General features: G+C 55.5%; 2 protein-coding genes across 3 annotated transcripts in view; one reads left to right on the top strand and one right to left on the bottom strand.

Moving 5' to 3' along the window:
• Positions 1-680: 680 nt before the first annotated feature.
• FMNL3 (formin like 3) lies at positions 681-22814 on the top strand (the record flags this gene model as incomplete). Of its 2 annotated transcripts, XM_080811058.1 has the most annotated exons (26): positions 681-758; positions 2752-2832; positions 3114-3190; positions 6331-6414; positions 9127-9279; positions 10567-10675; positions 10839-10915; positions 11275-11368; positions 12454-12528; positions 13140-13250; positions 13569-13715; positions 14096-14197; positions 15430-15709; positions 16180-16248; positions 16334-16458; positions 16659-16861; positions 17623-17857; positions 17985-18053; positions 18155-18235; positions 18328-18457; positions 19027-19187; positions 19687-19788; positions 20123-20215; positions 20491-20614; positions 20746-20862; positions 21587-22814. In XM_080811058.1, 25 exons carry the CDS (start codon positions 681-683, stop codon positions 20835-20837), a joined length of 2952 nt encoding a protein of 983 aa, XP_080667184.1. In that variant the 3' UTR covers positions 20838-20862; positions 21587-22814. The 2 variants fall into 2 exon arrangements, with proteins under 2 accessions (XP_080667184.1, XP_080667183.1); XM_080811057.1 differs by lacking the exon at positions 20746-20862 and having other exon boundaries at positions 13566-13715.
• Positions 22795-27447, bottom strand: part of PRPF40B (pre-mRNA processing factor 40 homolog B) — a 20292-nt gene continuing 15639 nt past the window's right edge. Inside the window, exons 19-26 of the mRNA XM_080811060.1 lie at positions 25426-25542; positions 25047-25184; positions 24743-24838; positions 24423-24509; positions 24014-24191; positions 23710-23771; positions 23453-23596; positions 22795-23352 (exon numbers count right to left, since the gene is read on the bottom strand). Of these exons, the coding sequence (XP_080667186.1) occupies positions 23260-23352; positions 23453-23596; positions 23710-23771; positions 24014-24191; positions 24423-24509; positions 24743-24838; positions 25047-25184; positions 25426-25542 (915 nt within the window). The 3' untranslated portion in view covers positions 22795-23259. The remainder of the gene's footprint in view (positions 23353-23452; positions 23597-23709; positions 23772-24013; positions 24192-24422; positions 24510-24742; positions 24839-25046; positions 25185-25425; positions 25543-27447) is intronic.

The following is a 27447-nucleotide window of genomic DNA, read 5'->3' as shown; positions in this document are numbered from 1 at the left end:
TCATAAGTAACTTGCTACTAAAAAATTAAAGAACTGAAATTTTATAAATTATTTCCTTAAAAAAATGAGCTGTTATCTTTATGTCAGTATCCTTCTCATGTACTTGCATCCTGATATGGGGCAAAGGGGTAGACTCGTGGCATCCACATAGGCTGTGGCTGGCTCGGTGTCCACCCATGGTCGTGTGTGATACAGGAAGGCCAGGCATCCCTCCGGCTGTGGGGGAGAAGCAGATTGAAAGTTGCTGTTCTAGACGGTAGCTTTCAAACATTTTTGCCCTGTCCCAAGTTAAGAAACACATTTTATGGCATGACTGGTGTGTGTGCCCTATGTATATGTATATGCTTAAAGTAGGAAAGAAACAAAAGCTTCGTGAAACATTGTATTTCCTACTTGGAGGGATTTCTCGTATCTTCTAGCCTCTTCCGTTTTAATGTTTGTTTTCATTCAAAATAAAGTTAATCTCAACTCACTAAATTGGAAAACATTGCTCAATCAAACTGAACTAAATATGAAGGGGAGGCAGGACCGTCGCGCCTCTCCGAGCCTTCCTTATCAGCCACAGTGTCAGGGTGAAGCCGAGGGCCCAAGAGGGGAAAGGCCTGCATGCTCTCCCTTTCTCTCCTCTGGGTGCAGGGAGTTTTCAACCCTGTTGACTCAGGTTCTCTCCTCAGAGCTCCATGAACCTGCCTCCCGACAAGGCCCGGCTCCTGCGGCAGTATGACAATGAGAAGAAGTGGGATCTGATCTGTGACCAGGTACGGGGCTTGGGGCGAGGCCCAGGAGTAGGGGTTGTGTCTTGGGCTGGACAAGGCAGCAGGGCCAAAGGCACTGACCGAAGCCCTGAGGTCCCTTGAGAAACCCTGGCCTGGGCTTGGCCTCAGTCAGTGCTCACTTCTTGTACCAAGAGGGCTCTCTTCACAGACACAGGGCTGGCAGGCCAAGTTCCCCTCTGACTCCTGCAAAGACCTGTCTTGGTTTCTTCCTGATGGGCAGCAGCCTGAAGGAAGTTTGTGTAGGTCCAGCTGGCTGTCTGCAGAGGAGTTGGGTGTCTTTCCCAACAGAGCCTGTTTCTGCCTTTCCCCAGGGTGAGGGCCCTGCCTGGCAGGGTAGAGCAAAGGACCTTCTCTCTCGCTCGCTCTGCCCCAGCCCTGGCACCTCAGGTTTTTCTCATTATTGACAGGCATCTAAGAATGAGCAGACCGAGTACCCTGTTGTCTTCTGTTCCCAAATCTCAGAATATGAGGATTGGAAGCTCTCCCTACATGAACAGTGTTTCGAGCTAGAAGAGACTAGAGAGATTATTACTTAGCGCAGAATTGAGACCCATGGCCTGGCTCTTTACCTTGCATGCATTTGAATTTCACAAGTCATGAGTTTCTGAACTCCGACAGGCCTGTCTGCATAGCTAGGAGAGTTCACTTTTACTTCCTTACCTCTCGGGAGGCATGGAAGCTTCGCCTGGCACGCTCACAGATTTATGATTTCTTTTCAAGCCCCGAACAGAACCAGAATAGCTAGCATTTATTAAGTACTTACGGGGGACCAAGGACTTATATATACTGAAATATCTCGTTTAATCCTCACAAAACCCCCCTGAGGGAAGTGCTGTTACATTTTATGGATGAAGAACTTGGGGCTCAGTTCCGTGCCTGACACTGGTACCAGGGCAAAGCAGCCGACCCTATCTGTGCTAGCTGTTATGTTCCACTGCCCCCCAAATCAGGCTGCTTGACCTAAGGTGGAATTATGCTTCAGAGCTCCTAGTCCAGTTCCCCACCTCTCCAGGGAAGGCCCGTTTCCTCACGTTCTGCATTAAGCACAGCTGGCAAGCTTGGTGACCCTTGCTTGGGATTGGACAACAGTCACCTGTTGGCACTGAGTTTCTTTAACTGATGATCTCCCAGTCTTTTCCAGGTCACATAATTTTGACTCTTTCTCACACCTTACTTTTTGCCTTCATTTTGTGTTTAGGTTCTATTTGCTAACATGAGATCATTCTCCCTGAGCCCCGCATAGCTCCCCCCACCCCTCAACTCTGCAGATATCGCAGTGGTGAAGGCCCTAATAGGACCAGAACACTGAAGAGTTTTCCTCGAGTTTTCTCTTGGGTCTGATGCGGGGGTTGGACCAAAATGGGGAAGGCATAGTCCCATGATCCCGTGCCCTTCGTGGAAGGGGATTGAAGGATGACCTTGGCCAAAAGCAGGTTCAGCATTTGAGGTTGCCTCGATGGTTGGGGCCTGGGGCCTGAGGTCTGGGCAAGGAACAGAACGTGTGTTCCAGCCCTGAACGTGTTAGTACTGCAAAGCCAGTGCAACCCCAAGTCTGGGTTTAGGGCTGAAGAGGTTGCATTCTACGAAGCCTCGCTCCTCTCTCCATGGCCCTCCTAGTCCCAGACCATCAGTTAGCTAGGCAGTGAACACCATTTCTCAATTGCCCCATTATTTTGGTGTTAGCAGCTCTTTAATACCCACATCTTAGCAAGCAGCAGGCTCTTAAAATAATTTTCGACATAGAAAAATATTTTAGGCTCAGAGATCACTAATCAGAGAAGGGGAAGATGGCAGTAGATGAGAAGCGCCTGAAAATAAGTCAAGGAAGAGAGCCTCTGGCTTGGATGATGTTAAGGACTAGCTGACAACTTGAGGAGTCTGGGTCCCCTCACACTGAACGCCATCAGGGTTTGACTTCCTTGACACTCTCCTCAAACTGTGGGTGTCTGTGAGCACATGCGTGTTTCCCTCACAGGAACGGTTCCAGGTGAAGAATCCTCCCCACACTTACATCCAGAAACTCCAGAGCTTCTTGGACCCCAGCGTAACCCGGAAGGTGAAGCGTGAGGCAGGGAGGCCCCACCTTGCTGCCCCTTATAGTCCTGTGGGGCTTGGGGGGCAGACCCTGTGACTGGGGGGTGGGACATCCGCTTCTGAGCAATGGGAGTTGGGTTTCTGGGTTCTGAGGCCATGGGCCTGGAGTGGCTGGCTCCTCACAGAGGGAAGGCTTGTAACTGCCCTCTCAAGTCCCCTCCCTTTCCTTTTCTACCCCTTTTGTTTGTGCTGTAAAGTTTGATCGGGGGCCTCCAATAGTGACAGGAAATTCCATGTTTACAGAAGTTCAGGAGGAGAGTGCAGGAGTCAACCAAAGTACTGAGGGAGCTGGAGATCTCACTTCGCACCAACCACATTGGGTGAGTCAGAATTGGCCATCAGGATCCGGCGTCTCTGAGGATGGGTGGCTTGTTGATTTCCCGGTCATGAGGCACGGTCGCCCCTTGAATGGCTTTGGGTTCCCCAGAGCTTCAGAGTGCTCTTTTTCTGGCTTTTCTCCCTTTTGGCTCTGCCAGCTGCTGACTGGATGCTGCTGGCAAGCTTGGGGCCTCTCCTGGGGTCTTCAGCCTGTGGCTTTAAGTAGACGACATTCTCGTCGCAGCCGAGACTCCAGTCTGCCTGTGGCCTGGGGGTGGGCCAAGGGAGCCCAGAGAGTGCTGGGGATGGGGGAGCATATTACATTGGGTAGCTGAGACCTCGTTCCTAGACTGTGCGGTGCCCAGAAGACTATTTTCTTGATTGCAAGACCATCTCAGTTTATGAGCAGAAGCAGCTTCCTAGGGCACCAAGAAAGTAGATCAAAGGCAGTGGGGGCCAGGAATTGAATGTCTTCTGCATCTACAGACCGTGGTATCGCCAGCCTATTGACAGGTCCCTAGGAACGGCATGGGTCTTGTTTGCTAGTCTCTGAGTGGGGAACCAGAACTTGCTGAACAAGCCGAAGGCTAATGCGTAAGGTACAGTGACAGATGGCAAGTGGTCTCGGTTTTCTAAAACTGTAACCAGTCAGAGTATATGTAGTGAAAGTGAGAGCAAGATAGAGACAGAGAGAGTGTACACAGAGGACAGCAAGGGAAACCTGATGGAGGACGGCAGGTGGGGCCACAATCCTGACCGGGGAGTCTGGCACAGATACTGAGAGCTCACAGGAGTGAGAAGTCGAGCCTGGGGTGGGGGAGAGGGTGGCTGGGCAGGTGCCGTCCCCAGGGTCCTGGGCTTCCTGAGAGCAGGGGTGGACAGAGCCAAATGACGTCATCTGCCTTTCCCCTCCTGCCCGTGGCGGCCGCCCACTTGTCCACGCTGGGCTGGGCCTGCCTGGGGCTCTCAGAGAGGCTACCTGTTTGCGGCCAGCTGCCGAGGCAGCAGTCATGGGGGAAATGGCACAGGACAGAACAGGAAAGGGATAGTTCCTAGCCTCAGCAGCTGTGCCTGGTGGCCAGAATTGGCTTCCACACCCCATCCATGAACCAGAGTGGAAGTTGACATGCTAGCAAACATGAAACTCAGCCTCCTGCTGTATGTGGTGAGTCCTCACAGAAGGAGTAGCAGGGCCTTCTCAGCTACCCTGTGTGTGAGAGGGGAGGGGATGGGGCAGTGAGACAGAGAGTGACTCCAAATCCCACCTACCGCCCTTCACACCACCCCGCAGGGCCTTCTACTCCCCTCCCCTCCCTCTCAGGCCTTCTGTTCTTTCTTACTAAGTCTTGGCCACAAGAGGATGGAGCCCATTCTTCACAGGAGAGGACCCCAGAGCTGTGTGCGACACTCCCCTCTGCTCACCCTTTCTACCTGGGGCCTGCCTCTCTGGCCACCGGCCAGGAGCTGGGGCGAGAGCAGCGTGGTTCCCAGGCCTGGGGCCTCTTGGCAGCTGGCACACGAGTTAGAGGTCTGGACCTGGCCCTCGGTTCCCAGGGAACAGTTTAGCGTCTGGCATTTTAGGAGCTCCTGTCGTCTGAACTGCTTCTCCGGGCAGTTATGTGGGAGGGTCAGGCTCCTTCCCAGATTCCTAGGCAAGAAGAGTTTGTCAGGCTGTCGGGCCAGAGTGTGGGTGCTCCAGGTTGGTAGGAGCCCAGGGCAAGCGGGGGAGAGGAAGCTCCTGCTTCTGTCCCAGCCTGATCCACCCCAGGACCTGCCGAAGCCGGGTGTGTAGGGCCAGCCCAATGGGAACTCTGGCCCTGGAGCTGGACGGGCTGGGAAGTGGGATTCCAGAGCCTTACCAGCTCCTCCTCTCTCGGGTTTGTATTGGTTTCTCTGCCTTGCTGAAGTGCCCTTTAACCTCTCCTCAAAGTGTCAAGATCCCGAAAATAGCAGTGTAGACTCAGACAGGAAATGAGAAGGGGGTGGGGAGCTGGAGAGCAGACAGACAGGAAACGGGAGGCCTGTCGGCCCCCAGAGAGGAAGCTAACTTCAGGCAGCTCCGGTGTCAGTCAGCCTCAGCTGAGCCTGGTGCTCCCAGCCCAAGCTCTTACTGTGTCCCAGGGTGTGGCCGGCAAACATGGCGCTGGTCTCCCAGCCTCGGGGGAGAGGCAGCCCTCTTGGGCTGTTGGGTGCAGCTGCCTCTGAAGACCCCCAGATAGCCAAGGGAACAGAGCACTGAGGAGAGTCAGGGTTTTATCCTAAGAGTTTTGTGTTTCTCTGTGCTGTGGAATGAACCTGTCCTGTAATAGCCCTCCTGGGACTGGCTTTTGAATTTCCTTCCAGGGATATCTGAGGCCAAGAGGCCTAAAGGCCTAAGGGTGGAAATGCCCAGGGCCATTGTCTTTAGGGTTTTTGTTGTCCACCTTCCTGCCTCTCTGGCTGAAGGGGCCTGAGTCCTCAGTCTGGCTCTGAGTGGTCATAGTCATTCTGGAATTACTCGAATCCCTGACTCTTCCATCCTTTTCTTATTCTGTCAAACTCACCCTGACCAAACACAGAATTCCCGCATATCCCTCTTAGCCCAAACTATCTTTCCTTGAACTTGGTAGAAGGGCCCTTTGGCCCAACATGTCTCTGTTCCAGAGCTCTCTTTGGCCATTCCTTCCTGTTTTTCGACCAAGACTTCAGTCCAGTTGGAGACGTGCTAGCCCTCGTCAGGCACAGCTGTGCACAAGGGTCTGTGGTAAATGCTCTTGATCAGCCTCCCCACCTCCCCACAATTCCGCCAATAAACACCAAGTAGGGACAGCACACTCGGTGTTGTGTTAGACACCAAGGACACCTAAACTGACTGAGCCAGGGCCCTGGCCGTTTAGGAGAGCATACCTGAAAGCTTGTGTGCCTGACATGGTATTGGAAGTCCTTGTACATTTCCCCATCCCTGGCTCCCTGGCCTAGCAGAGGTCTAGGCCCCTGATGTCACCATGGATGGGTCTGCCATGGGTTTGGAACCTCAGAGTTTTCCCAGCCTGGTGCTAAGTTCCAGAGGATTCAGGAGTGGGTGTTAGGTCAGAGACCCCTCACTCTTCTCACTCTCGACCCCCTTTAGCAAACCCCTCCACTATGTGTCCTCTATCTGCAGATGGGTTCGGGAGTTTCTGAATGATGAAAACAAAGGCCTGGATGTGCTGGTGGATTACCTGTCCTTTGCCCAATGTTCGGTCATGTGAGTACCTCCCTGGGGTTGGGGTTGGGGACTGCGAGGGAGGACACAGTCCTATTCTGATTTGCTGAGGAAGGGTGAGACTGCAGTATGGGAGTCCCAGGCCAGGAGGCAAGAGCCCAGGCAGTGGTGTGGGAGTGGGCAGGCAGCCAAGGAGATGTCTGGGATCCGTGAAGCAGGCCAGGTGGCTGGAGCAGAAGGTACATTTTGGGAAGCAGAAGGAGGGAGATATGGAAAGGGAGCTTGGGATTCGAACCCAAAGGATCCAGACTCCAAGCTGAGAGCAGTCCAAGGAAATGTCCTGGCTTCTGAGAGAGACGCCCCATGGGAGTCATTCATTTGCCTTTGGAGAGTTGAATCTCCTTTGGGTCTCCAGATGTGAGAGGGTTACTCCAGGTCATTGCTGAAGCAGAGCCCGGGGAGCAGTGGGCATGACCTTTGACCCAGACTGAAAATGAAGTATTCGGAGTCCTTTTCAATCAGTTGGGGGAATGGGTGGATGAGAAGGTGGCATGAGGTAGTGAAAAGGAGCACTTTCGACTAGGACAGCCACAAAGCTGGTCGTGGGTCTCAGTTATGTCCTTGACTCTCAGGGTGTCCTCAAGCACATTTGCATCCTCTTATAGAAAAGGGGATCCGTGTTCCAGGGTTGTTGTAAGATTGAGATGATAATGTGTGTAAAGCCCCAGTAGTGTTGGGAAGTCTGTTCTGCCCTAGCTGCTTTATGGTTAATTATTGTTATTCAAGGTGGTGTAACCTACCGTAATTACCTGAATATAGGGAAAGAGAGATTTTATACTGATCTTTCACGTGATGACTGGGGAATACTTCAGACTTAGAGCCAAGACTTCAATCAGCCCTTGGGTGACTGATCATCCCAGTTTGTCCGTGACCTTTCCCAGCCTTGGCACCAAAAGTCCCAAGTCCTGGGGAACTCCTCAGTTCTGGGACTCAGTCCTAGCCTTGGCTTTCACTTTTGTTGTTACTGTCCTTACCCCATGGCCCTTCTCTTTTGTCCCCAGATCTTCAGTCTTAGCTCTTTAGGGGTTCGAAGTAACGCCTCTCCTCAGTTTGGCCTGTCACTCTTCCCAGGTCATCCCTCCTTAAAACCAAGAGTGGCCTACTCCCCATTCCCATCCCTGCAGAATTCTGCCTCGTGATCCTCCTCTCCCTTTAAAAACGACTCTTTTTATAGAAAGAAATGAAAAACATTTGCTGAAGTGATTTTTTTAAAAATTGAGAGCTTTTATAGTAAAAAGATGTAGATCATTTTTCCAAATAAGCCTATCTCTCGTTCAAAAAGCAAACAAATCCCAGCTGCTTGAAACCAAAATACGCTGGATCCTCAGTCTTGCAGTGTCCACAGCTGTGCTCTTGACTCTGTTTTCGAAAGAAAGATTCAGGGTAGAGAGAGGGTGTGAAGGGGAGAGAAAGTGTGTTTTGGGAAGGGTTGGAAGGAAAAGGGTGAAGCCAAGCAGAGTTTGGGTGAAGACATTGATTTGTAAACTGCGTGTACCGGTGCTAGGGAGTTTTCTTACTGACTGAGGGAAGCCGCTGGCAAGGTTCCCTGTCAGGGAGCCTCCTCTGGTGTTTACTTGAAAGCCCCATTAAACTTCTCATCCTCGGGGCTCTGTAGGCTGCCCCGGCTCCTTTGGAACATTCAATCATCTGCAGATATCATTTCCTATTTCAGAAAGCCTTGTCCTCTCTGCCTTTGACCTTGGGGTTATGAATGTCTGAGCAGAAGGTTCCCCGGAGGAGGAGCCTGTAGGAGGGCCCCTGCTTGTTCAGTCCTTAATGACCTACTTGGGGGAAGAGGACAGGAAGGAAAAGTGGGGCTGGTTTCCCAGAGTGGGTATACCCTGATTTTGGGATTTGTAATGGACTAGGTCCTGGTGATCTCAAGCCATCCTCCTTGTTCTGGCCGTACTCCCAAATGGCTGGTGGCAGTCAGAGAAGTACAAGGTGACAGAAATCATTCCAACTCCTGTAGGGATGAAGGACCCCAGTCCACTCCCTCGACCTGTGATTTCTTCCCCCAGGGAAGCTGGAGCCCAAGGAGCTTCTATTCCAGAAAACCTAGTGGTCTCAAGTAGAACCACAGAAAACCCAGCCATTAAACCCCAGTGCTGGGATGGGACCATGGTACTCTTGAACCTAGTGGCCTCTCCCACTCTAGGTTGGCTGGGACCCCCATTTCCTTTCATTCAGACCTGCCCTTGTGAGCCCAATCCAGAACCAGCCAGGCCCCTTCAGGGCACTGAGAGACCCCTTTGGCCGCTGCCATTAGCCAACCAGCAAGACCAACGTTGGCCAGTTCTCTACCACACTTCCACAGAGCGGATTCTCCACAGGGAGCCATGGCTTCTTTGAGACTTGGTCTTTAAGGCTGGGAGTGCAGAAAGATTCCCTTGGGGCCCACCAAGAGATCACTCCTGGAGTTGCCTGGTCAGCGGGGAGCCACAGCTCACCCCTGTCAGCACTCCCATCCCTGCAGGTCCCTCTCCAGGTTGCTCCCTGTGCCTCTGCTGCCCTTGTCCTGTGTTGGTGGCTCTCCCGACCAGGGTTGAGTCTCTGCTGCCCAATTCCGCTTTCTGTTCTTGCCATCCTTGCTTCTTACTGTCCTTGAGGTCTACAGGGTGGGGGTGGTCAGGCCAGGGGGCTTAGCACTGAATTTCTCTTGTGTGTGCGCTTGTGTGTCCTCTTCTGCTCCAGGTTTGACTTTGAGGGTCTGGAGAGTGGTGACGATGGTGCGTTTGACAAGCTCCGGTCCTGGAGCAGGTCCATCGAGGACCTGCAGCCACCCAGCGCCCTGTCAGCCCCCTTCACCAACAGCCTCGCTCGCTCTGCGCGCCAGTCTGTGCTCCGGTATGTGTGCTCTCGCTCTGCCCGCCTGCTGCCTAGCCCCCAGTCCCGGTCTTGGGGGCCAGGGGTGAGTGCTCATTGCTCCTCCCTCCACTCTTGCTTCCAGGCTCAGCTCTCTTGCCCTCTGCCTGCCAGTCTGTCTCTGGTCTGTCCTCTCTGTCTCCTTGACTCTGCCCAGCAATCTGTCCTGGGTAAGTATATCGCCCTCGGCTGTGCCCGCCCCATCTGGGGTTCCAGCTCTCCCCTCTCCACACTCCCCCTCGAGGAGCTCCCCCCATTCCTCTTTTTCATTCTACCATTCCTGCTGGCCTCCTGGATGGGACCGGCCCTCCTGCAGCTCCCTGGTCGTCACCGGTGATCCAGCTCCTGCCCTCATGTCTGTTGCCTTCTGGCTCTGCATTCTGCGCCATCAGCTGCTCCGAGACCAGCTCCCACCCAACCTGCCCACTGCTTACCTTCCCTTCATTTCTTCCTTTTCTCTCCAAGCCTGCCTTGTGTTCATATATATATATATATATATATAGATAGATAGATAGATATTTATTTTATTTTATTTTTATTTTTATTTTTTTTGGTACTTTAGGAGCTGTCCTGCCTGGAGGCAGGTGGACAGACCAGATGACTTTTCAGAGCCCCTCCTACCCAGGGAGGCTGTCCTCTGGGCCCTGTGCCCCTATCTGTGGTCTGTGTCCCTCTTGTGGCCATGCTTTTCTCCGGGTTTCCTTTGGGTTTTGTCCCTCTGACCCTGCTCGTCATTCTCGTCATGCCTGAGTACACATCATTTGTGCATCCTCTTTCTTTCATGGAACATCTCTGGGGGCCAATCAAGAGGTAGCCCCTGGCCCTCCTATTGTCTTGGGGGGTCTGGTCTGCCTTTCTGGGACATAGAAGTGGGATGGGAGGCAAGATGCTCCTGCCCCAGGGAATTCGTGGAAGATGCAGCGACTGGAAGGAAGAGGAGGGAAGGCTCAGATGAACATCTCCCTGGATCCATCTTGAGGCCCAGGAAGGCCTGCACACCTGCCGTTGTATTTCGGAGGGCCCCTGGGCTCAGGACGGTTTGGGCACTGATTATAAAACTGGGATCCTGGATAGTTATTCCCAAAGGCCAACGGCAGAGAGATGAAAACAACTGAGCACCCTGACTGCCCCTCCCCCATCGCTCTCGAGGCTGTCAGTTCAAGGCCCCCTGTTCCCCTTTCTGGGCGCTGCAGAGGCACAGCCAGCTGTTGGCTGTCAGGGTGATGGCAAGCACTCCTAGACCCTTCACCAGCAGCTCCCTCTTCCCAGGTACAGCACTCTCCCTGGGCGCAGGGCCCTGAAGAACTCCCGCCTGGTGAGCCAGAAGGATGATGTCCACGTCTGTATCCTTTGCCTCAGAGCCATCATGAACTATCAGGTAAGTGGGCAGCACTAGCCGCTGAAGCTCTACCCATCCTGCCTCATCTGCTGAACTCAAAGAGCAGGGAGGGCACCAGGCCAACAGTCCAGGAGGTCCAGCAGGGAGCTGCCTTCCCCACCATGAAGGTCTTCCTTCCTTCTGTCCTTTCCCCTTGTTACAGTATGGCTTCAACCTGGTCATGTCCCACCCCCACGCTGTCAATGAGATCGCACTCAGCCTCAACAACAAGAATCCAAGGTGAGTTCCTTCCTTCCCCTCTCCTCTTGACTGTGCACAGGGCTCTAGAGATCTGGGCTCCACTTGGCCCTGACATGCAGTCATGCCTGCCTGGCCTCCGGGGGCCTGTGGCCTAGGTCAGAGCCTTGGTTCTGTTCCCTCACCTCCCCGCCAGAGGACGGGGAATGTCCCTGGCTTCCCTCTGGTCTGCACAGCTCAGTGAGGGACAAGACTTCCTTCCCCTGCTTTCTTTCCGAAACCCACTCCCCTGACTTCTGAGGCTGTCTCCGCTCTGAAAGGGCTCACCTCCTCATGGAGGCAAACTGTGTGGCAGCCAGGGTGGGGAGCTAGGAGCTTAATCCTTTTTCTTCACCCCTTAGGACCAAAGCCCTTGTCTTGGAGCTCTTGGCAGCTGTGTGTTTGGTGCGGGGAGGTCACGAAATCATTCTTGCTGCCTTTGACAATTTCAAAGAGGTCAGTCTCCTACATTTGTGCGTGTGTTGAGGAGGTGGGGAGCCAGCTAGGGAAGCACCCCCTTGCTCTGATCTCACACAGCCCAGTGATGATTTTCACAGCCTGTGCTTAACTAAGAAGCCTGCCCCGTCTACTTTTTTTTTTTTTTTCCTGCACCAAAACTGGAACTTCTGCCTTACCAGATCTTATGGCAAGACAGCTCCCGAATGGCCCCCTGAAGAGGCCCTCACTTGAGGGCTGCAGTCCAGTGGCGCTAACCTAGCCATGCATCTGCCTATCTGAGGAGCTTGTTAAACTTACTCCTGGGGGGCTGAGGACCTGTGCTTTAAGAGGGCCCCCCAAGTGGCTCTGAGGCAGAGAACCCACTGGTAGAACCCAAGGCAGGCATGTTTGCAGTGTGGGGAGAAGGCAAGCAAGGATTGTCCTGAGTTGCTGGCTGTTATTGGTGAGGGGAGAGGAAGCTCCTACTTGGAATTTCCCCAGCTTCTGGGCCTAACTCTGAAACCCTCATCTGCTTGAACACAGGATTCCTCGACGTCCAGTCGCAGCTGCTGGTCCCACCCCTTCCTCCTCTTTGGACCTCTTCCCTAGCATCCATTGTTCAAGCCAGGAAATGGCTCTTCCTCCTTGAAGCCAGAGGCTAAGCAGAGTCTCTGGACCCTTCTCAGCACAGGGGCTTTCCTGCACCCTGGACCCTCTCCTGTGTCCCCACTAGGACCTCAGCTATGTCCTCCCACCTCCCTCCTTCCTCCCTCCTTCCTTCAATAACTGAGCAACTGTATTTCTTCTTGGCCTACCCCCCATAGGCCCCTAAAGGCCAGACTAATGGCCCAGGCTTTACTGGGTACCCTCGGCAAGACCAGTGACCCAAGGCAATGGCAGGTCCTAGGCTTTTTTTACTTGGAGAGCTTGTTAACGCTTACAGGCTTTCTTCTATATGTCGCAAATGTTTCCTTGCCTAGAAAGAGTCATGGTTAAGCTTAGTCTGAACCAGTCCCTTTGCTGTGATGTTCCTGGGAGCAGGGCTCAAGGGCTTCGGTTCTGCACGGGCTAGAGCTTCTCACTGAGAAAGTTTGCTTGTTTAGGTATGCAAGGAGCTACACCGCTTTGAGAAGCTGATGGAGTATTTCCGGAATGAGGACAGCAACATCGACTTCATGGTGAGGAGCTGGGCCTGGGTCAGGCTCATGCCCAGCAGGCTCCCATGCTCCTTGAGAACAGGCCCAAGCCTGTTCTTGATATTCTGTCTAGAAACAGCTTATCTTGATATTCTGTCTAGAAACTAGAATGATTCTCTCCACTCAGTAAGTGCTCCTTGTCTACTCACCTACCCCAGAGACCTTTTAGGAACTTCAGGACAGTAACATTTTTGTGTCTTGGGTTCCCCTCCTTTCCCCCTTTGTGTGGCCTTACTGCGCCTGATTTGGCTCCTTTCAAGCTGCTTTGCTTCGCCCAAACTTTTCCTCTAGCCTCTCTTCCCTTCAGCCTCCAATCTTTAGTTACGTAGTGTTGTCTCCAGAAATACCTGCTGAACTTTAAAGAAAATCAGTTGTATCTTCATTTCTGTCTATTTCTCATGTAATTTACTTCTTTCTGTATACTGAATCTTAAGTTTGATATTTTTTAAGCTAAAATACTCTTATTGTTCCCAGAAAGATTTTTTTAATTCACTCTTTTGAGTACCCCTGTGAGGATAGTGGTTCTAACGCCCGGGCTCTGGGGTTTCTTCTGGCCTGCCCTGCCTCTGACCCTCTGGGCGGCTTCTCCCCAGGTGGCCTGCATGCAGTTTATCAACATCGTGGTGCACTCAGTAGAGGACATGAACTTCCGGGTTCACCTGCAGTATGAGTTCACCAAGCTGGGGCTGGAGGAGTTCTTGCAGGTGAGCTGGACTCAAGCCTCCGCCGGGGACGAACTTGGGGGCAGAGGATCGGCTTAGTCCTATCACCAAGTATTCTTCTACGAGAGCCTAGCCGTGGATGCTCTTGGAACCCTGCCTGTCTTTCCACCGCCTGGGGGCCTGGGGCCCTCCTGCAGGGGGCGCTGTCTAACTTGGCAGCTCCATGGGGTGAGAATCTGCATGGCTGCAGAAGGAACTCCCTGGGTCTTCCCGTCTAGGAAGTGGTCATGGAGGGTGATGAGGGCCATGTCTCTGTCGGAAGGCTCCCCCAACTACTACCGTGTCTGCTCTTCCCAGAAGTCAAGGCACACAGAGAGCGAGAAGCTGCAGGTGCAGATCCAGGCGTACCTGGACAATGTGTTCGATGTGGGAGGCTTGCTGGAGGACGCGGAGACAAAGAACGTGGCCCTGGAGAAGGTGGAGGAGCTGGAGGAACATGTGTCCCACGTAAGTAGTCCTCTTTTGCTGCCAGAACTACCGCTGAGGGTGGGAAGAGAACGAGGCCGTCTCAGTTCTATACTGAGGCCCAGGGAAGCCTCAGAACCTGACACACTCTGGCCGAGGCCCGGGATAATTCATAGGTTAGGACACGCACTGACCTCTAGGACTGGGCATGAGGTGGCCTCAGGCTTGAAAGAGTCAGATGTGGTCTGTTTCACAGAGTCTCAGACCCTGGGCCCATGGGAGTGATGCAGGGAAGCCACCGGGCCCCTCGGCCTCAGGAGCCCCGCATGCGGGGGTTGGGCCCAGGTCCTGACGGAGGCTCCAGCTGTGCAAAGCACCCAGGCTTTAGGGCCAGCGCCAGACCTGCTCTTCCCATCCTGCAGCTCACGGAGAAGCTTCTGGACCTGGAGAATGAGAACATGATGCGTGTGGCAGAGCTAGAGAAGCAGCTGCTGCAGCGGGAGAAGGAACTAGAGAGCATCAAGGTACCAAGTAATCTGGGGAAGGGAGGCCCTGACTGGTGCTGGGCACCAGGGCCTGGGGACCTGGCTTGGCTTGGCTTTTCTTTTCTTTTCTTTTTTTTCCTTTCTTCCTTTCTTTCCCTCTCCCTTTCTTCCTTTCCTTCTTCCTTTTTTTCAATATTTCTCTTATCAATTTGTTTTTTATCTCTTTGTTTTTTCTTTTCTTTTCTTTTTGAAGATTTTATTTATTTATTTGACAGACAGATCACAAGTAGGTAGGGGGGGCAGGAAGCAGGTTCCCAGCTGAGCAGAGAGCCCAATGTGGGGCTTGATCCCCGGACCCTGGGATCATGACCTGAGCCAAAGGCAGAGACTTTAACCCACCGAACCACCCAGACGCCTCCTCTTTGTTCTTTCATACAGTCAGCTCCATCCTATTGTAAGAAATGCATCTGAAAATCATAGTTTTTTATTTGGCTTTTTTGTCTTGAGTCATGTCAAATCTTTGAAAATCCAGATCTTTGATCATACTTGAGGTACTCAGAGGAGGGTGGGCTGATGACTTCACCCCATTTTTTAGTTGGCGAAGGAACCTGAGTCCAGAGTGGGCCGGATGCTCACAGAGGAAGGTGGGAGCAAGAGGGTACCCGCAGGCACCTCTGGCATCCAGGCCTCCTCCTACCAGCCCCTCTTACTGCTTTTCCCTCCCCTGTGTAATGGGCAGGCTGAGTAGCTCAGAGACTATCCACCAGGTATCCTGAGTTGGGAGGCCAGGGGCTTGATACACATCCATCAGGACCCTACTGAGAGTCCAGAGTGCTGTTCTAGGGAGTATGGAGGATACAGAGATGGCTAGGGCAGGGTATTGTCCACAGGGGGTTGCCCAGGAGTGATTACACAAGGTCAAATGCAGTGGGAACAGTGGAGGCCCAGAGGGCTGAGGGCGGTGTGGCCGGCTGGAGTCAGGCCCAGGAGGTGTGCCTAGTAGCAGCTTCTGGCCCCGGCCTTGAGAAACCAGTGAATCTAAGGCTGGGTCCGAGAGGAAGCACCCTGGAGGGTACCTTCTGGGCCAGCGGCTCTGTAGCTCACCTCTCGTTCTGTGCAGTCCAGGCTCCCCGGCCCCCACCTGGGTTCCTGCTGCTCTCTGCCTCTGGGTACCCTCCCAGAGACCCCAGTGGAGAAACCTGGAAGGGCCACTCTCAGGGGCAACTCCAGGTGTGCCTTCCACTTACCCTTTCCCCACTGTCTCCCACTAGGAGACTTACGAGAACACAAGCCACCAGGTACACACGCTGCGGCGGCTCATTAAAGAGAAGGAGGAGGCCTTCCAGCGCCGATGCCACTTGGAGCCTGGGGCTCGGGGCCTGGAGTCAGTGGGCAGTGAGGCTCTGGCCCGGATAGGCCCTGCAGAGCTGGGTGAGGGCCTGCTGCCCTCTGACCTGGACCTCCTGGCTCCAGCCCCTCCGCCCGAGGAGGCCCTGCCACTGCCTCCACCGCCAGCTCCTCCCCTGCCCCCGCCACCGCCCCCGTTACCAGGTGAGGAAGACTGTGGGAGCCCCAAGGGGCTGCCCCATCTCAGGGCCACACTGAAACCCCAGGTGGCGGTTGCCTCCCTTAGGGAGAAGCCAGGGACATGGGTGGAAGGATGTGAAGTGGGGTGGGAAAGCGCTGAGGGAGGGCAAGAGTCTCAGGTTACTGGGGAAGGGGTATCTAAGGGTAGACGTGGTCTAAGGGTAGACATGGTCTACTGTAAGGATCGTAAAGGAGCCGTTCCTGATTCTTCTGAGGATGGCCACGGAGAGGGCTCAGACCAGAGCAGGAAATAGTGGGCCAGAGGCCTGCGAGACCTGCCCTACCAGAGTTAGGACCCCTGGGAGCCACAGGGGCAGGGATTCACACATTCTCTTTCCCCTGGAGACTTTGCACACAGGTGGGGTGGCATCAGGGAAGGGATCTCTGAAGAGTCTTTTAGGCCCTGCGTCACGGTGGCATTTCTTTTCCCCCAGATAAGTGTCCCCCAGCCCCACCTCTCCCTGGCGCTGCTCCCTCTGTGGTGTTGACAGTAGGCCTGTCAGGTGAGTGCCCCCCGAGCTCTGGGCAGGGCTTAGTGGGACGGAGGGAGAGTGTCCTCAGCCCTCACTGATCTTCCTTCCAAATTAGCCATTCGCATCAAGAAACCCATCAAGACCAAGTTCCGGTTGCCTGTCTTCAACTGGACAGCATTGAAACCCAACCAGATCAGCGGCACTGTCTTCAGTGAACTTGATGATGAGAAGATCTTGGAGGTAGCAAGGCCTGGAGCCCTTAGCGGTGGGGTTGTGGGCTGGGGACCAGATCACGCTTTTAGCCAGATCTTCTGGTCTTAGAAATGCCGTCAGACTCAGGCATCTGTGCACCAGAGCTGAGCAGACATCGGGTGCACTGCCCAGGGGGTCTTCTAGTCAGATAGCCCACTGCATTTTCCCTTCTCGTCACCCCCTGCCAGGACCTAGACCTGGACAAATTTGAAGAACTGTTCAAGACGAAAGCCCAGGGCCCCACTCTTGACCTAATCTGCTCTAAGAACAAGACAGCGCAAAAGGCCGCCAGCAAGGTGACCCTATTGGAAGCCAATCGTGCCAAGAACCTGGCCATCACCCTCCGCAAAGCTGGCCGCTCGGCAGAGGAGATCTGCAGGGCCATCCACACGTGAGGCTCCCACTGACCTTGTCCTGGTCCCAGTCAGCTGGCAACCCAGTTCTCCACCCAGGATCCTGGCCTTCCCTGGATTCCAGGGCATCAACATCTCACACCCCTCAGTCATCCCCTGGTTTGGCCAGAACTCAATGCATCTGTGCTGTGTGCCAGGCACATAGGGAGGTGCTGGAGATTCAGCCCAGACCTTTACTCAAGTTGCTGCCAGTCTCTGGGGAATAGTCCAGTAGCACCGGGTGATAACCACCCAGGTGGTGGAGGTATAGGCAGCTTTGGGGGAACAGAGAAGGCCAGGTAGCTGAGCCTAGTGATCAGGGAAGGCTTCCCGGAGGAGGTGAAGTCTCACCTGTGACCTGACCTGAGGAAGTAGATGAAGTCCATTTCAGTGCCTGGAGAGAGAACATGATGCCCTAGGGACTGGAAATCGACTATGACTTCAGTGTAGGAGGAGAGTAGGAGAGGCAGGGTGGACCCAGGTGGGCAGAAGTCTTGCAGGCTGAGCCTCATAAGTCACGCCTAGGTGTAAAGATTTCTCCCTAGGGGTAGAGGGGAGACACTGAAGGGTGTTTAAATAGGTCATGGAATGTTCCCCTAGGATGGTTAGACATGCTCTGATAGTGAAGCAATGGGCGCTCAGCCTCTGGCTGCTTCCTGCTCACAGAACCCACCCTCAGGCCTTCCAGGGCCCAGAGAATAAAGGGGTGTTGGATACCGGGCAGACACAAGACCTGAGGTGGCTCCTTCCTCCGGCACAGGTTTGACCTCCAGACGCTGCCTGTAGACTTCGTGGAGTGCCTGATGCGCTTCCTGCCCACGGAGGCCGAGGTGAAGCTGCTGCGGCAGTATGAGCGGGAGCGGCAGCCGCTAGACGAGCTGGCGGCCGAGGACCGCTTCATGCTGCTCTTCAGCAAGGTGGAGCGGCTGACACAGCGGATGGCCGGCATGGCCTTCCTGGGCAACTTCCAGGACAACCTGCAGATGCTCACACCGGTACAGCCTCCGTCCAGGTCCCCCAGGCCCCAACCCCACTTGCGAGTCCCCTCCCCCGCCCGCCCTGTCAGGCTGACTTCGCCCCATCGCAGCCTGGGCTGACGCGACTCTTCATCTCGTCTTCCAGCAACTCAATGCCATCATTGCTGCCTCTGCCTCTGTCAAGTCCTCCCAGAAGCTGAAGCAGATGTTGGAGGTGGGGAGGGGTTGCGAACGCCCACACGCGCCCGCCGGCCTGGGTGGAGGGAGGAGCCTTTAGGGCCTGGCCTGACCTCCTCCCCTGCATCTCTCGGACAGATCATACTTGCCCTGGGGAACTATATGAACAGCAGCAAGCGAGGTGCTGTGTACGGCTTCAAGCTCCAGAGCCTGGATCTGGTAAGACGTCGGGGGCAACTCCGGGGCCAGGAAGCCTGAGGAGCTGTGGCGTTCGGCCCTGTCTCTCACCACCCCTCACCCCCCTCTCCCAGCTGCTGGACACTAAGTCCACTGACAGGAAGATGACACTGCTGCATTTCATCGCCTTGACGGTGAAGGAGAAGTATCCAGACCTGGCCAACTTCTGGCATGAGCTACACTTCGTGGAGAAGGCCGCGGCAGGTGAGGGGAGCCTGGCCTGGCCAGCCTGCCTGCGTGTCTAGCCCAGGACAATCCCAGGAAGCTCAGGAGAGGGAACACTTGGGTCCCTTCGGTTCTGGCTTTCGTTATCTCCTTTCTGACCCCTTCAAAGCTTTCCGCTGGGGCCATGGGTAGGGACCACCCCAGAGGGAGTCTTCCTGCAGGCCCCTGCCTGGCCCAGGCAGAGGGACAGAAGCAGCTCTCTGCTCCCAAGTCCCCTGGGCTGGCCCTAGACACTCTGTTTCTCTGTGATGTGTGAAGGGCTTAGAAAAATCATAAGGTCCCCACAGACATAAGGCAGCTGATATGTCTGCCCCAGGCCTGAGGCAGCTCCATTTTGGAGACCAGCAGCCTCTCTGGCTTGCCTTCTTGTGCTATCTTGTCCTCGGGGTCATGAGCTCACAACCCCCATTCCTTTCCCTTACCTCTGTGCAAGCCCTGGTTAGCTGGGTGTATGGTTCTCGGTGGCCACCAGGTGGCTCAGGAAGCAGGGGCAAGAGAACCCGAGGCTGCCGCCAAGCAGGCCTCAGCCCAGGCTCTGGTGACCACAGTGTCCCTGGAGAACGTGCTGCTAGACGTGAAGGAGCTGGGCCGGGGCATGGAGCTGATTCGGCGGGAATGCGGCATCCACGACAACAGCGTCCTTCGGAACTTCCTCAGCACTAACGAAGGCAAACTGGATAAGCTCCAGCGTGACGCCAAGACGGCCGAGGTGGGCGAAGGGTGGAGGCAGGCGAACAGCCAGGGAGGGCCAAGGCCCTGTGCCCCTCCAGATGGGCTTTGTTCTGCTTCTTGGACCAAAGAACAACTTTATTTATTTATTTTTAAGATTTATTTATTTGAGACAGAGAGAGGGGACAAGTGCATGCAGGGAGGAGGGGCAGAGGGAGAGGGGGAGAGAGTCTTAAGTAGACCCTGAGATCACGCTCTGAACATGACGATCTGTGCCACCCATGTGCCCCTGGACTGAAGAACATTTCTCACGTGGTTGACCGGCTGCATGTGGGGGAGAGGGGATTTGAGGGTGGCCAGCAGCCACGTCTGGGGACTTTGGGGAGCCCCAGGTTCTTTTCCCTTCCACAGGGGCTGGGGGCTGCTGGTTTTCCTCCTTTGGCCCCAAGCACTGTTTCCTGTGGGCCTCCTGTCCCTGCTGGAGAGCCAGGCTTGTTCTGCTCTGCCAGACCGACTCCTTCTGTCCAACCCTTCTCCAGGAGGCCTATAATGCGGTTGTGCGCTACTTCGGGGAGAGTCCCAAGACCACACCCCCTTCTGTATTCTTCCCAGTGTTCGTCCGATTCATTCGTTCTTACAAGGTAAGCGGAATAGAGGCTTTTACAAAGGAGTCCAGCTGAGAGAAAACTGGTAGGGGGAGGGAGGGCTGGGCTCCAAGTCTGGGCCTTTTCTGTCTCCTCCTTGGAGTCCTGGGAGGGAGCAATGGAAGCTGGCCACAGGCCTCTCAGCTGTGAACTGGTGGGCAGGGTGGGGGCCCAGGCCCTTCCTGTCATTGTTTGGGGCAGGAAGTGCCCCTCCAGAGGGTGGCCACCTGGGGTTGCTGGTCCCACTGCCACCCATTCTCCACCCTCGGTGGCAGCCCCGCCCCTCACAGCCTGTGTGAGCCTCACCGTCCCACCCCCCTACGGTTCTTAGGAAGCAGAACAAGAGAATGAAGCTAGAAAGAAGCAGGAGGAGGTAATGCGGGAAAAGCAGCTGGCTCAGGAAGCCAAGAAACTGGATGCCAAGGTGGGTGGGACCAAGAGCTGGGGCCTGGAGGAGAGGATTAGGAGGGGGTGGAGGGAGAACTCGAGAGATGGAAAACTGGAGCCCAGAGACCACCCAAAGGGCCCGAGACTGGAGTCTGAAGCAATGGGTAGAGGGGCTTTGGGAAGGGGTTCCCAGGCAGTGATGGGGGATGGGCTGCTGTGTATAACCAAGGGCATCCTCAGACCGCATCTTGGGGCAGGAACCAGCCATGGTAGGTAGGGATGACTCCCCTCCCCTTCAATGCTCGGCCCTAGACCCCATCTCAGCGGAACAAGTGGCAACAGCAGGAGCTAATCGCAGAGCTGAGGAGGCGCCAGGCCAAGGAGCATCGGCCTGTTTACGAGGGGAAGGATGGTACCATTGAGGACATCATTACAGGTGGGGCCCTTGTCCCTCCCTCGGGCTTGGCCACTGGGCCTGGCTCCCCAACTCCAACCTCACCCCTTTGGGCCCTCCTCCCACCCCATCCCCACGAGGCCTGACCACTGTGTCTCTTTCCTGGGCCACAGTGTTGAAGAGTGTCCCTTTCACGGCCCGTACTGCCAAGCGGGGCTCACGCTTCTTCTGCGATGCAGCCCACCATGATGAGTCAAACTGTTAACCCCCAAGGCTGGGGCTCTTGACAGGTACCGGGCACCACAGCAGCCCTCTGCATGCCCACCTCCCTGGGCTCCTCCTGGGCCCGCGGGCACCTCCTCCCCTGCATGACTTGGAACCGTCCTCTGGCAGCCTCACGGTGATGGGGGCACGTACTTCTCCACTTGCATGCCCAGTACTCCAAGAAGCATGGCTTGTCCCCTTGCATGTGCCTTTGGGGAACTGGTGTCTCCCACTAATGCTGTCCTGGCTTCTACTAAGCCCCGAGGGGTAGGGAGCTTCCACATCAGGCAGGACCTGGACACCACCTCTCCTTGCTGAGGCCGAGGCTCCCTCCATTCCCAGGCCTAGGTATCTTTTGTGACTTGTGCCACCACCACCCCACCCCACCCCCCACCATAAAGAATACTGGCAGTTGCTGTTGCCCAGGGGCAACTGATGTCCCTTGACTGGTTTCCTGATACTCAGTCCACCTGGGGGCTCTCCGCAGCTTCTGGCTATCGCCAAGTCTACTTTGTCTCTGCGCTGCCCAGCAGTCTCTAGTCACCCCAACCTGGTCCTCCGAAGATGCAGAGCCCCGGCAGGCTCCCTGACCATTCCCTCTGGCCTCTCTTAAGGCTTCTCCTTCCTCGGCCTCATGACTGGCTCTTCTTTGGCCCGGCCCATGGGGCTGCTCCTCAAGGGCATGTTCTAACAGAGGGTGGGCCTGGCCCAGCCTCCTTGCCTGTTCACAGGCCTCTGTCTTCCCCACAGGCCTTCACCACCAGCCCATTGTCGTTCGCCACCAAGCCAGGAGTGCTGCACCGCCCAGCGGCCCGCCGCGGGCTCCAGGCCCCCACTAAGAACCCCCTGAAGGCAGAAGCACTTCAGCTCTCCAACCTTTGGACCTGGGGCCCTGGAACTAGCCAAGGGTGCAGTGCAGGGCTGTGCTGCTCTCTGCCCAGAGTCCACCCCAGCTCTCAAAGCTGCACATGCCTGAGGTCTCCTGGGGCCTGGCACTTCCCTGGTGCCTCCAGGACTGCACTTCGGCCCCAGGGTCTTCAGCTTCATTTCCCAACTGAAAGGTCACCAAGGGTCAGCTCAGAGCTGGGAAAAGGCACTTCTAGCTTTAACCTGTATAGGGGCCCACAGCCCCCTTTGTCACTAGGTCAGAGGGACAAGAGGGGAATGCAGATACCCCTTCTTTTTTTTCCCCCTTCCTTTTTGCAGGCTCATGGTCAGCTGTGGTCTGGAAGTATCCAGACTCGGGGGACCCCAGAACCCTACAAGTCTCAGATCATCTTTTACCAGGAGCAAGGCCCACCTAAGCCTGGTCCCCACCCAGCTGGGTCCTGGTGATAAGGGTAAAGGAGAGATACCATGCTTACTGCCCTTAGCCCCTTCCACTCTAGGCTGACTCTGTCCTTGTTGCGTGGGCAGAGGGGTAGAAGTTCTCTCGGGATCGCTAGAGAAAGGGCGCACCGTCAGCACCCTCACCCCCTTTCCACAACTAGGGTATTTTGGCAGGGGACGGGGGCACAGCGGTCTTAGGTGTTTACTGAGTCTCTTGCAAGTTTGTCCCAGCCCCCGCAGGGGAATACAGGAACCCACTTCTTTCTGTACATGTACCACCTCCCTTCTCTCATGTACATAAATCCCAGACCTTCCTTCTCCCAACAAAGGCTTGAAGCACCAGGCCTGACTTTGTCTCCTCTTTGCGGGGGGAGTGGAGGCGGGGTGCCTAGGGTGGCCATTTAGTCTGACCTGAACCATGGGGACAGAAAGGAGGCCATACGGAGCCTGCCGTCTCCTTGGGGGAGGTAAGCATAAGAGCCTGGGGAAGGGGAACCAGGCTGGGTGGACTTCAACCAAAGGGAGGCCGGCCTGCCACGAGACACTAGTGCTCTCTGCTGGCCACGTGTGCACCTGCCCAGTCCCCAGCATGCCCCAGCAGGATACGGTGAAGAGAAAAGAGCCACTGGCCATGTTATAAATATTATTTAAAAAACAAAAACAAAACAAAACAAAACACACATACACTGGGTCCCGGGGCTGAAGGAAGGAGTGGTGGAGCCCGAGGGCCCAGGCAGGCAGGAGCAGGCACTGATGCTAGAGGCTAAGGACCCCGCCTGTCACCAACCTGTCATTCTTCCCTAGAGGCCCCTTCTCACATTTTCTCTACTGGCACCACCCGCTCCACATGGCATCCCAATCTCTGGTCTGGGGCTGAGGGCAAGGACCGCACTAGTTGCCTGGGAAGTGGAGGACCCTGGAATACCACGAGCAACCTAGGGAGGTGCCAGCCGTGGCGCGTTGGGGCGTTGGGGGCGGGGCTACTTGAGGAAAAGTGGACACAGACCAGACTAAGAAAGGAGTCTAGTGCAGACAGTGAGGGTGACCGAGGATCCACGGCCTCACACAGACCCGAGGCAGAGCGGCTCATCGGGTCACTGGTGGTCATCCAGCTGCTGCAGGAGTGTCCGCCGCCGCCTTTCCAGCTCACCCTCGCTCAGCTCACTTTCCGACGTGTCCCAGCCCGTCTGGTGGAGCAAAGGCACAGCTCACCCACAGCCTCCCCCGAGGGCCACGGAGGCCTGTGGAGGGTGCAGACTGGGCTGGGGTCAGGTGCCTGCCTCTCACCTTCTCCTTCTTGATTCCAAAACCTGGGGAGCGGTTAGGGAGTTCCACCCGCCGCAGCTCCCTGTCCTTGTCCTGTTCTGGTTCTTTCTCATCACTCTCCTTGCCAGCTTTCTCCTCAGGGTCTGTCTCGCTCTCAGGACTGTTCTGTAAGAGCCCAGAGCCCGCCTGCTCAGTTCCTGTGAAGGATAGCCCGGGAGGCGGCTGAAGAGCTCTCTCAGCATAGCAGGGCCCTGAGTAGCAGTCCCTTCTCTACGCACCGACTTGTGTCTTCTCTTCTTAGTTTTCTTTTTTGGTTTCTTGGCTTTCCGAAGGCCATGATCTGGAGATAGAAAATACTCAGTAAGTCCCATGGCGGGGGGGAGGGGATGTGGCTCATTCTTTAGACAGGGAGCTAGCTGGGGAAGTCTCTGTTGGTAGTTTTCCTTCCTTCTCCCGGTTTCTGCCAGAGCAGGGCAGGGAAGTTCTTCCCACTCCGATGGGTACAGACCTCCTGATCCCCTCCACCCTCAGGGCGCTGTCTCCTCTCATCCAAGTTAACCACTCCAACTCCCAATGGCTCACCTGATCCAAGGAGAAGGCGAGAAGATGGGGAGCCCCGTCCTCCAAGGGCAGCACCCCCACTTTCAACCGAATCAAGTGAGGAAGAGGGCTCAGAGCCTGACTCCGAGGGGTTCCGCCTTCTCCGCTTTGGGGGTCGGAGAGATGGCGGGGGCAGCTCCTCCTCTTCTGACTCCGAGCCCTGGGCAGATCAGCACAGACATGTCAGCGTACAGGTTCTCTGGCCTCCAGAAGCCCTCAAGTCTGGGAACTGGGGACAGAGAGGAGGATCCAGGGCCAAAGGAATTTTCAAATCTCGCTCCAAGGGGAAGCGGTGTAGGGAAAAAACAAGCAACATGGTTTCTATTTCCCCAAGACAGTCCAGCCTCCCCCCCACCCCCCGCCACCGCATCCCTTCTGCCCACCAACTCACTGAGGGCGAGTGGGAACGCTTCCGATGGTGCTTCTTGCCCTTTCTGCCGTGTTTTCGGCCTTTGGTGTGGAGATGCTGGCATTCAGTCTGGTAGAGGCAGAGGGAGGGGTAAGGAAGGCCCCAGGGTTCGCCACAGGACGCACCCGGCACCCAAAAATCTGGTTTTGCCTCAAATGAGGGCCTCAGGCCTCTCCAGGCCACTAGCAGACCTCAGGGCAAGGACAGCCCCTGGGAGTAGGCGGCCACTGGGGTCTCTGTTGAGCCAGACGGGCTGCTCATGGGCCCTGCACAGACACAGGGGGTCAGAAGCTCTGCCTCACCTCCAGTACCTGCAGGAACTCGCGGAAGAGCCGGATCCGCTCCGACTCCAGGGTGATCTGCTCAAAGGCTGAGTCGCACACAAAGCGCTCACGGACCTTGAACGGGAGAGCACTGCTGATGAGACCAGCCCCAGGCAGTCACGGACACCGCCAGGAGCACAGGGCAGGGCTGGGGCAGAGGAAGGAAGGGGGCCGAAGCTGGCCGCGAGCTGCGCTATGACTGGGGCGGGCCCCTGGTGGTGGAGAAGCACCGCTGCCCTCAGGACCGAGGGGGTGGTGTCTGGTGCCAGGCTGCAGCCCTGACCTCTTCCCAGGCAGTGCCCAGCTCCAGGGCAGGCACGGCCTGTCTCAGCATGCTTCGGAAGGCAGCTTCCCTGCGCCGCATCCTTCGCGCCTCCTCCTTCTCCCGCTCTCTCTCCCGCGCCTCTGCTTTCTCCAGCAGCTGAGGACGGGAAGGAGGCAGAGCAGGGTCACCCAGGAGAGGGGGTGCCCAGGCCCCACTCAGGCACACTGCAGGACATGGGAAGCTGGGGTCTGGGGGCTCCTGCCGCCACCCACTGAACAGAGCGGGGGCGCTGGGTACAGTCACACCAGGGCAGTGAGTGAGAAGGGACAGAATAAGACGCGGGGATGAGTTGGAGACTGGAGCCCTGGCTGCAGCCCCGCCCTGCCCGGGCCCTCACACTATTGAAGGTCAGCTTGATGTTGCCCGCGTCCAGCGCAGCAGCCCTCTTGTCAAAGCTTATGACGTGGGCGAAGTCCTCAAAGGCTGTGTTCACCTCCACGCAGAAGCCCCGGTCCTGTGGGCACAGCAGTGTGTGAAGCAGGGGCCACCATGGGCCCGAGGCCTGAAGCCGGCCTCTGGGGCAGGCAGAGGGTTGGACTACAGGATGGGAAGCTCGAGAAGTCCCCCAGCCCCCAGAAGAGACCCATAGGACTCAGATGCACTTCTGAAACCAGACTGTCCAAGTCCTTACCATATGACACCTAAGCCTCCTACGCCTACCCTTGGTCTGATTGTCGCAGGGAGCGGAGGGGGGCACTGGATCACATGGGGGGGCAGGAGGCGTGTGCGTGTGCCTTGTCTGCTGACAGACGCCTGAGCTTCCCACAAGTAATTCTTTGTTCCTTTGGCTTAAGGCTGGGCCCCAGTCAGGCCCTCCTGCTGCTCAGTAACTTCCTTGCATTCTGTCAACATCTGCTGGTCCCATCCTTTGGCTTAGTTCTTGGGTGCTTACTAGGCTGCCAGATACTGTGCTGAGTGCTTCACGAAACACCTTATTTCTTTTAATCCTCAGAATCGAAATTTAAGCATAGGTCCTGGCCTCCTAATTTTATGTGGAAGGAGAAACCAAGGTTTAGAGAAACTTGCGCACTTGCCCGCGGTCTCACAGCTAATTGGTTGTTGACTGAGAACTCTAACCCGGGTCCTAACACCAAAGCCATAGTTTGAAGCAATGCAGATACACCCATGCAGATCCCTCAGTCCTCCGGGGAATTCAAGGCCATCAGGTGTGCAACTCCAGAACACTTAAAAATACCCCCCTCCTTCTCGAAGCACCTTGGGCCTGGCTCTGAGCTGCTCATCTATGCCTCCCAACACCTCAATAAAGCAGAGGCTTTGGAGAGGTATCTCACTGGGCCCAAGTCAATCTGGAGTTTGAGCCAGTGGGGGCACAGGCCCAGTTCCCTTCCCCTCCCTCCACACAGCACGAACTTGCTCCAGCCTTCCGCCTGTGGCGGAGTGTGCTCTTCTTGTCATCTTCGAGAGCATTTCTTCAACCCACACTCCAGCCCTTCTCAAACAGCCCAGTCTCTGTCAGGAGAATGAAAGCATCCATCCCACCTCTCTGCTGGCTACTCCCCTCAAGCTCATACCTCACTTGACTGGGAACAGCCTGTCCACCTTGCTCTCACCTTCTTCAAGCTAACAACTTGTGCTGCTTTCCCTCTGGTGCAAAATCTTTAAATGCAGCACAAAGGAAAACGAATCAACATTTAGTGAGCCTGCTATAAGCCCGGCACTTTACAAATATTAGCACTTCCCACAACCATGTGCGTAAATTATTCCTATTCTACAGATGAGGAAACTGAGGCTCAAATTTGATAGGATTTGCAGAGGTCTAAGCCAGGAGTTACCTGGCTCCATTCCACCCTCTTTATAGACGCTACTTTCCTCGAAGTGCTCATGTGCTCAGAGACAACTTCCACGGGCCCCTTCTCAGTCCTCATTTGACTGGTCTTTGCACACATGCTGCTCCCTTCAACAACCGCCCTCTTGGTCTCTCTGACCTCTCTGACTGCCTCTCTTGCCTGTGCTTGCTCCCTGAGAATAGCACTTTGTCTTTTCAATCTACATTGTCCCTAGCGACCTCAGCCCCACTTCCCTCCTGATTTTCAGACCCATAATAGGCTGGATATTTCAGAGAAATTTCAAATTCAGCAGACCCCAAGAGAATTCATTCCCTGTGAGCCACCCCTCTCCCCACTCCCATGGATCTCGCAGGCCCAGATCTTCTGGCTTCCAGCTGTTCCAAGTCCAAGGCTCTTGCCATTATCCTATGCGGTGAGAGGTGCCCTCACAGTCTGCCCGGCTAGTAGATGGCTACAGGGACTCCTGGGCTCATCGGCCTTCTGTAAGCAGGAGCCCAAAAGGGGGAGTGGTGGGGGAACTGTGTAAAGAAGCTTCTTTCTCAGGAGATGTG

The sequence above is a fragment of the Martes martes genome (genome assembly GCF_963455335.1).
Source record: "Martes martes genome assembly, chromosome: 8".
Taxonomy (NCBI): domain Eukaryota; kingdom Metazoa; phylum Chordata; class Mammalia; order Carnivora; family Mustelidae; genus Martes; species Martes martes.
Note: the sequence above shows the minus strand (reverse complement) of the source record. Positions and strands in the feature narration are given on the sequence as shown.